This window comes from Neopsephotus bourkii, unplaced genomic scaffold (genome assembly GCF_033783945.1).
Source record: "Neopsephotus bourkii isolate Nb327-2 ecotype Australia unplaced genomic scaffold, CSIRO-AGI_Nbou_v1 NB_1622, whole genome shotgun sequence".
Lineage (NCBI taxonomy): Eukaryota > Metazoa > Chordata > Aves > Psittaciformes > Psittacidae > Neopsephotus > Neopsephotus bourkii.
In genome coordinates, this window is record NW_026902097.1 from 444,141 (window position 1) to 452,928 (window position 8,788).

Genomic DNA, 8,788 nt, shown 5'->3' on the forward strand with positions numbered 1-8,788 from the left:
CAGTGACCTTATCAGCTGATGGCAGTGCTGCAGGCCCAGTGTGCAGGAGGCGATGTCACCCTCAGCAATGAAGTGGCAGGGAGCTCACCATGGCAGCCTGCAGCAGGAGAGGAGGGCACACATCCTCTGGGATGGAGGGACAGATGAACAGAGGGCTCTGCCTGGAGCCTGGCCGCTCAGCCCCAGCACAGTGTCTCTGGAACGTGCAGGGCTGCCCCTGTTGGATGCTGGTCCCACAGCCAGGGGAAAGGGTCTTGGTCGATGTGTTTTGTAAGCATGTGATGAGATGATGCTTAAGCAGCACATGGCACGGGACTGCCCTGCCCCACTCTCCCAGGCAGACTGGGATTGATGGGTGATTGCAGCAAGCCTGTGGAAGAAGAGGTTCTGAGCAGCTCAGAGATGGGGACCTGAGGTGGACCTGGAAGAGGACTTTGCAATGGCCCACAGCAGCATCTCTTGCATCTCCATCCCAAGGCTTGTCACAAGTCTGGTTTCCACCAGAGATGGTGCAGGCCATGGCCTGCTGTGGAGCACCGTGGGGCCAGCAACCGCCTTTTCCCCTTATAGCCACTCCACCAAGGTCTCTGAGCAGGGATGCAGGCTGCTGACCCGGGAGGTTCCATCCTCTCACCAGCTCCCCTCCTGTACCAGTGTCCTGCCACAGTTCAGCCCCGGCTGTGCCACCAGCTGGCCTCACTACCTGCACTGAGGCTGTAACGTGGGACCCCAGTCTGTCACTGCTCCCTTTAACCATGTGCTGTCTCTCTCTTTCTCTCCCCACCTCTCTTTGCCTCCTGCTGCCTCCAGTCCCTGGGAACCCTCTCCCCGTACTCGCAGGTAATGCCCCAGCAGGCGCTTTGGGGTCTGTCACCTGCTGCCACTCCAGGGTGTCCCTGTGCCCAGGGACCACTGGGCTCTGCTGAGCATCCCCCTGCCTGGGTGGAGACTGGGGGATCGGGCCCAGCAGGGTCCTGTCCTTTGGCCCCCGGGCAGAGCAGTGTGCAACCCTCCCTGGCAGAGGACCTGCCTCATCCCTCATTACGCCGGCTCTAATCCTGCTCTTTCCGTGTGTTTCCCGGTCCCTAGGACATCTATGAGAGCTTTGACACACGGCAGAGGCGAGCCTCCAGCCCTGGCTACATCGACTCCCCCACCTACAGCCGCCAGGGCATGTCCCCAACCATCCCGAGGTCCCCACACCATTTCTACCGCTCAGGTGAGGATTTCAGCTGCAGCCCCAAGGCTAAGCTGAGCTCAGACCCCAAATGGAGTCAGAATCACCAAACTGGCCCCTGCTTACCCCAGGGGACCTTGGCAGTCTCTCCTGGCAAGCAGGCAGGAGGCCTGGGGGTCTGGGGGGGGGCTGACAGCAACAGGAGCTGTGGGGCAGTGACCAGCTCTGCTGTGTGCATCCGCTGCCTCCCCTGACTCATGTGAGCCGTGAGAAGAGGCCAGAGGGGCTTTGTCCTGGCTCAGATCTGAGCTGGGGCCTATGGAGGATGGCAGGGTGGTAAGCCCCAGGTCCAGTGAAGACCCCTTGAATGGCTTGTCTCTGGGAGAGGTGTGCATGAGAGCGCTTATGCCCAGTCGGTGCTGTAAGGGGGGTCCTTACACACATACATGCACATGTGCACATGTGTGTGCATGCCCTGGAGCATGGCGGGGGGAAGCAGAGTGTGTCTGTGCCACGTCTCCTGCCCTTCGGAGCCAGGGAGGAACGACTGGGAAAACCCGAGGTCAGTAAATCCAGAGGTCCTGCATTCCCTGCGCTGCTCTGCGCTGCCAAGGGCCCGTCACTGTTTGCCTCTGCAGCACGCCCGGCTTCCCCCTGCCAGCAGCGGGGCAGCCCTGCACAGCACCCGCACACGGGGTTGCCTCTGAATCCCACTGCCTCCAGAGATGCGGGGAATCTCTGCTCCATCACATCCCATCCTGGACCACAGCCTGGCACACGTCCACGCCACCACATGGGTCACCCCCTGCTCCTCTAACACTGCTGCATTTAACACCCGTTTTCTTCTGCCTCTTCTTTCTCTCGGTCACTTATGGCTGCTTCTGCTCGGCACCGCGTAGGCACCGAGAGCGGGCGCAGCTCCCCCTACTATAGCCAGTTAGATGTGAGGTCCTCCACTCCAACCTCATACCAAGCGCCCAAGCATTTCCACATCCCAGGTAGGCTCTGGGGTGCCCCGGCCCCGGGGAAGCGCCGTGTTTGTGGCATGCCAGCATGTGCCGTCCCTGCTGTGTCGCATGCGTAGCTCCGCCGCCTGCCTAGAGCCAGCTGGCAGCAGGATCGACCCCTGGTAGAGGCCATCCATAAACAGGACCTGCAGCTTGAACCCTCCTTCCTCCCCATCACCACCCGGATGTCCCAGAGCTGCCCGGAATCTGCTTGATCCTTTCAGTGTCCCTCATCCCTTTTCCTTTATCTTCCTCCACTCCCTACACGGAGATGAGTCCCTTGCAGAGAGCCTGCCCCTTCCCCTTTCCCCCCCCCCAGGATCACAACCTGAAGCGTGTCTCTGGAGGCCTTTCCGCACCTATCCGCTACAGATGACTATTTTATACTCCCCATAGGGCCCGCTGCTCCCTCCCCCCAGAGTCTTCTGGGCTTGCCAGATGCCTGCTCCCCTTCTGCAGGGATTGCAGGGGGACACCAGGTAAGGGCCACCACCCGCTCCCACAGAGCCCACGGGGATGGGGACGGACGGGCAGGGAGGGAAGCAGGCAGCTGCCCATCCATCCTTCAGCATGTGCAGGGGGGCAGAGCCCCGCAACACCCTGCTCAGCTGGAGCATCTCCTGCTGCCCGTGTCCTCCTCCATGATGCAGAGCTGATGCCCTGGGACAGCACCATGAGGACACCCGGAGGATCCCCACCATGCTCCCACCCCACCCCTGGCAGGGTTCGGTCCCGCTGCCGGTCGGTGGTTTATGGATGGCCCCGTCCCTGCTCCGCTGCCTGTCCCCTGCGCAGGGGCTGTAGCTCTCAGCGCCAGGCTCCAGTTGCTTTCCCTCCCGGCTCGCTCTTTTCTCTCTCTGCTGTGGAAAGAGGCTTTGGCTGATGTGGTTTTGCCCCAGCAGCTCGCAGGCCGTTGTTCCCTGCGCTGGCACCCCGAGGAGCTGCAGCAGCAGCCGGTGGCTCCCGGCTGCGCTGCTCCCGGGGCTGGTGGTGCATGCTGATGCCGGGGTGTTCACTGCATGTCCTCGTGCGCACCGTGTTTGAGGGCAGCCCCGGGACCTCGCTCCTGCTGCCCATCCTGCAGCCTGCCGGGCACTGGTCCAGTGTTGGGCTCCCGTGGGATGCGTGGAGCCAGAGGTGGTAGTGTGATGGAAACGTGGCGTGGGTAGCACCTCCTGCAGGACCTGTGTCCCGTCAGCACTCAGCGTGCCCGCACTGACGTGCCCGTTTCCCTTCTTTACTTCTTTCTTCCCTTTCTTTCCTCTACCAGCTGCCGGCGAGAGCAACATCTACCGGAAGCCCCCCATCTATAAGCGGCACGGTACGTATGGTCTGCATGCTGTGCCCCGGCCTCAGGACACAGGCAGGGTACCAGCACAAGGCTTGGTCTGGCTCGTGGCATTTAGGGGCAGGGTGGGACATGGGAGCAGGCATCAAGGTGTGAGATGTTGGGGTGCTGACCGGATGAGCTGGTGCTCCTGCTTCCCCTCCAGGCAGCAGTTGCAGGGCTCAGTGAGAGAAAAAGTCAGCTTTGGGTTGTGTCCTTGTCGGGAGAGATGGAGGCAAAGGCTGTCAGTGGGACTGGGGTCCTGTGGGGAGGGGGAATGAGGCTGTGGAGGGGTGGCAGAGGGTGCCTTGCCCTGAGGAGCATCACTTGCTGATGCCAGGAGCCAGAGCAGCCTCAGGAAGAAGATGAAGGTAATTTGCAGTTTGACATGGAGCACTGGAGGAAAATCACAGCTTATCCTGGATGTATGCTCCAGGATGAAAGGGCCTGGAGGGTGTTGAGGCATGGGGAGGAGGCATGGGGTGGTTGGTGCCTCAGCAGGGCTGGGTTGCACTGTCCCTGCTTGCTTTGGTGCGTAGAGGGACAGCGGCTCCCCCCCAGGCAGTAACTTCGGTGTCTCCTCTTCTCTCCCTGGGCTCTCCTTTCCCTCCTGCCCAACTCCCGCTGCCCTGCTGCTGGCTGCACCCGCTGCTGTAAGTAGCTGCCATTGGCAGGGTCCCCTGTGCCCGCTTGGGGTGGTGGGATAGTGCTGCCACATTGCCTGGCCTTGGTGCTCCTTCCACTTCCCTGCTGCCTTCCCTGGCAGTAACCCACTGAGAGCCCTTTCCCTGCTGTACTGAGTCTTCTCCCGTCCCCTCCTGCCTGTGTGGTTATAACCCCCTCCTCGGTGATGGGACAGCCAGGGGGAGTCTGGTGGCACTGGTGGTACAGCGGCTGGTGTGGACACTATGCAGGAACCAGCGCTTGCTGTGGTGCTGTGAGCTATGAACCATTCAGGTCCCTTCCCAGCCACATCAGCAACAGCCCCTCTGCTTGTCACCATCCCCACTATCTGCCTCTGCATCCTCGTCTCCCCGAGGTGTCAGCACTTTGAACATGGATTATCCCTGTGCTGTTTGGTGGCCACTGGGGAGAAGGGAGGGAAGAGGATTTGCTTTCATCCTGGGATGGATCTTTGCAAGCCCTGCCAGTGGGACTCAGGGTCCTCATTGCAGCTCTGCCTGCTCCTATTGCAGACAACCCCCCTGCAGCCACGAAAAGCAAAACCAGCGAAGACATCGCACAGTCATCCAAGTACAGCCCTGCCTACTCCCCGGACCCGTACTACCACTCGGAGTCAGAGTACTGGTCCTTCCAAAGCTCTCCCAAAGGTAACAGCCCCTCACTGACCAGGGGGAAAGCAAAACTCATTCCTGCCCCATAACCCAGCCTTTCTCTGGGAGGGAGCCACCCCAAAGTTGGGTCTGGACCTGAAGGTGGGGTTGGGCCATGATACATGCCAAAGTGACACCAAAATCCTAGCCCTTGGGACTCAATTGTCCCCACACAGTTGGGAACTGCCTGCTCCCTACCTGCCTCCACCTTCATCCTCGTCTGACCCCTTCGTTTGTCTCCTTGCAGCTCCTCGAGCCCGAAGGTTCTCATCTGGAGGCGAGGAGGATGGGTACGACCGGGGCATGCACAAGGTGAGCAATGCCCTGGCAGGGAAGAGCCAGCAGCAAGGTGCCCCCATGACAGTGGGCTCTGGGGAGGAGACCCAGCCTAGCTCCACCACCCAGGAAGGGATCACCCTAACCCTGCTTCCCTTGGCATCCCCAACATGGGGTCTGAAGGGGGGTGTGAAGCAGCCTTTCCCCCCTGCCCAGATCCAGAGCGGCATCGGCCGGCTGATCCTGAGGGAGGAGATGAAGGCTCGGTCCAACTCCTATGCAGACCCCTGGACACCCCCTCGCAGCTCGGCCAGCAGCAGAGAAGCCCTGCACACAGTTGGCTATGAGGGCTCCCTCAACGGCTGTAAGGACCCTGTCTGTCTGTCTGTCCATCCCACCCAGCAGAGCCCCATGGGGAGGGAAGAGCAGGGGATGGGGAAGGGGTGGTGGGCGATGTGCTGCGTACCAGAGTTAGACTTGGGGGGCTCTTTTCCTCTCCGCGGGGCTCCGTCCATTCCCTGTGCCCTGGCCAGGACGGGGCACTGCCCGATGGGTGTTTGCAGTCTGTCTAGCAGCCTAGTGAAGTGTCTCATGGGGTGGTTGGTAGTCCCTTGGGAATCTCACAGCATAGCCATGCTGGCCTTGCCCTGACCTGTTTTGGGCTCATTCCTTATGACGGGCTTCAGGGCTGCTGTCTTTGCTTGCACTGCTCTCATTGCACAGCACCCAGAGCACCCAGCCCTCAAGCTCCAGGGAGGGTGCTGGGGAGCCTGACAGCACAGCTCGCTCCATGCTGTCCCTCCTCCTGGTGCATCATGGAGCTGGGGTTGTCAGAGATGCTCAAGGACCCCCAAGCGGGACCCATGGGGCCGGGCAGCTCTGCATGGCGTGGGGTGCCCGGTCATCCCTGATGCCCGGCTCTGCTCTCCTTGCAGCTCCCCGGATGCACTACCTGGCTGACAGTGGTGAGTGTGAGCCTGCAGCCCTCCACTGCTGGTCCCCTGGGGTGGTGGGGTCCAGAGCCTGGGCTCTCGGATGCTGGGACCAGGGAGGAAAGAAGGGGAGAGAAGAAGGAGACCTTGAAAGGCCAGGGTAGAGCTGAACCAGTGCAGAGCTGGTGACAGAGAAACTGAAAGAGGTTGTGTTGCACTGAAGGGGAGGCAGGAGGGCTGCCATGGTAAAGGGATTCTGGGGAGAGGAATGTCCTCACGGGAGGAAGCCAGGCTGGAAATGAGTTGGAGCTGGAAGGAGACGGAGCAGGGTGAATGTGGAGCTGGGTAGTGACATGGGAGCACAGGGGTAGGGTGGCCCAGAGAGCGCTCTCCCAGGGTGCGGGGCTCATCCCTGCATTTTCCCTTATGCACCTTGGTGGCTTCTTTGCAGATCCCCTCATTTCTAAGTCGGCCTCCCTCCCTGCCTACAGGAGGAATGGGCTGCACCGGGTAAGTGCCTCCTGCTGCATCCTGCTGCTGCCGCACATCTCTGCGCCCCTCATCGTTCTCCTCAGGCTCCTCAAGGACCCTGGTGTGCCCTTCTGGGTGTCCCACTGCCCCCTTCTCTGCTCCCCTACTGTCACTGCTGGTCTGTGCCAGTCCAAATTGACCCTTACTGGGGTCCAAAGTGCCCTGTCCAGGCAGGAAGGACAGAGCTGCCTGCCCTGAGCCTCCTGCAGGGTACATTCAGAGGGTTGCTGGTGTTACTTTCCAGTGCAAGAGCTTTGCTTTATACCCTAGGGCACTGATTACTGGGGTGCCTCAGGGTGACCTGGGTTTGTCCCTTCACCTTCTCGTGCCTCAGTTCCCCCACTGCCAGGGGTCATGCTTTGGGGTGGGTGGGTGCCTTTCCCCCTGGGGACATGGGAGGTGTTGTGCTGAGCATCTAGAGGGGACCCCTCTTATTCCTCCCTCCCTGCATCCGTCCTGCAGCCTCCCAGTGCCGAGCTTTTCCACTACGACAGCACGAATGCCGTCAACTGGGGGATGCGAGGTAAGGCCGTGGGCCAAGGGACCCTGTAGGCACAGAGCCAGATGCCTGGCAGCAAAGGGGCCAGCGTGGCTCATGTCTCTTGTCTTTTCTCTCTCCCCACAGAGTACAAGGTAAGATATTGCTGCTCCTAGGAGCGGCGGCCAGCTGGAGGTGCGAGTACCAGAGTCCCAGAGATGTGTCCGTGTGTCCTCAGGCCCTTTAGGAGCAAGCTTTGCCCTCTGCCTACCATGCCCTACCTTCATTCCCCTCCATTCCCCACCTGACAGCCCTGTCCTGGAGCTGCGGGGCTCAGACCATGGTCCTTCCCCTCCTGCCAGGGTCCCAAGCACTTGGCTGAGCAGAAGTGCCTCCTTGATGGGGAGCAGAGAAGGGTGGTTAGGGTTAAGGTTAGGGGTAGGGTTAGGTGGTTTCCCCCACTCACGCTCATCCCCGGGTCACCGGTTTTACAGTGAACAGGCAATTCCAGAGCCACCACAGTGATTCCGTGTGGATCAGGGTCACCATGAGAGCCAGTCCCCCATTTGCCTTGTCCTGCCCAAGCCCTGGAGGCAGCTGTGCCACCCAAACCCTGCTGAACATAGCAGGAGGAAGCTTTTTCCTGGTGGCTTCCACAGCCTCATTCCCAGGTGTGCCCCAGTATGTCCCATGGTCTTCCTGTCCCTGTGCAGATATACCCCTACGAGCTGCTCTTGGTGAAGACGAGGGGAAGGAACCAGCTGCCCAAAGATGTGGACAGGACTCGGTTAGAGGTGAGAAGAGCCTTTTCCATTGGGGATAATGTCCTCAGGGCTCAGAGGGGTGTCCCCATAGCCCCAGCAGGCAGTGTGGGGCTGTGAGGGGCTCATGAACATGTGAGGAGCATCTCCATGGCTCCCCGGGAGCACACATGTGCCAGCACACTGTCACGGTGGTGCTGCTGCTCCGCTGGCCAGGCAGAGCTGTTCCCCATGCCCACAGAACCAGTGCATTTAGCAGGCGGGAGCTGGGTGCTCTCCTCTCCCCAGTGAGCACTGCTGGGGGCTGTAGCACCCCATTGCACACAGCAGGGCAGGGGATGCCATCGGACCCCCGGGTGGTGGCTCTGGTCCCCATTCCTGGCCCAGCATCCCGTCTCTCCCCAGCGGCACCTCTCCCAAGAGGAGTTCTACCAGATCTTCGGCATGACCATCGCCGAGTTCGACCGCCTGGCGCTGTGGAAGAGGAACGAGCTGAAGAAGCAGGCCCGGCTGTTTTAAATGCAGTGCACTATAAATATATACATACCTATAAATATATACATAGAAAGATCTCTATCCTGCAGCTCTGTATGATTCTCGGTGCTGTACGTGGCAGAGGCGCCCTCTGCACCCCTGAGAGTGAATTGGAGTCTCGCAGATCATTTTATGCTCTTGGTTTCCTTTTCTTTCCCAACCCTGTTACTGTGCCCATCCTTGGGTTCTCCCAGGGGCTGAAGTCACAAGGCCTGGAAGCACTTGGTGTCTGTCACTGCTGAGGTGGGGATGGCAATGCTGCACTGGTGATGGCTCCTGTCTGCTTTAGGGCAGCAGCAAATGAACCACTTATTTATAATGATTTTACTCCTATAACCTGTGTCTCCCTAACCCCAGCTCAGCCGTTTGTGGATATAAGTAACTTCCATCTCCAGCAGCAGTTTCAGTGATAAAGCCTGGAGGCTATTATT

General features: G+C 60.1%; 1 protein-coding gene across 18 annotated transcripts in view; it reads left to right on the top strand.

The window, feature by feature from the left end:
* Positions 1 to 8,399, top strand: part of ABLIM3 (actin binding LIM protein family member 3) — a 50,079-nt gene extending 41,680 nt beyond the window's left edge. For 4 of the 18 annotated variants that reach the window (XM_061372833.1, XM_061372834.1, XM_061372832.1 and 1 more), the window contains exons 11-22: positions 811 to 840; positions 1,090 to 1,219; positions 2,077 to 2,175; positions 3,455 to 3,505; positions 4,708 to 4,842; positions 5,093 to 5,157; positions 5,338 to 5,485; positions 6,057 to 6,086; positions 6,505 to 6,563; positions 7,047 to 7,115; positions 7,776 to 7,856; positions 8,211 to 8,399. In XM_061372833.1, coding sequence (XP_061228817.1) covers positions 811 to 840; positions 1,090 to 1,219; positions 2,077 to 2,175; positions 3,455 to 3,505; positions 4,708 to 4,842; positions 5,093 to 5,157; positions 5,338 to 5,485; positions 6,057 to 6,086; positions 6,505 to 6,563; positions 7,047 to 7,115; positions 7,776 to 7,856; positions 8,211 to 8,342 — 1,029 coding nt within the window. In that variant the 3' untranslated portion in view covers positions 8,343 to 8,399. Of the gene's footprint in view, positions 1 to 810; positions 841 to 1,089; positions 1,220 to 2,076; positions 2,176 to 3,454; positions 3,506 to 4,707; positions 4,843 to 5,092; positions 5,158 to 5,337; positions 5,486 to 6,056; positions 6,087 to 6,504; positions 6,564 to 7,046; positions 7,116 to 7,209; positions 7,448 to 7,775; positions 7,857 to 8,210 lie in introns of those variants that run through there. The other 14 variants (XM_061372830.1, XM_061372837.1, XM_061372829.1 and 11 more) reach the window with 13 other exon arrangements.
* Positions 8,400 to 8,788: the final 389 nt, after the last annotated feature.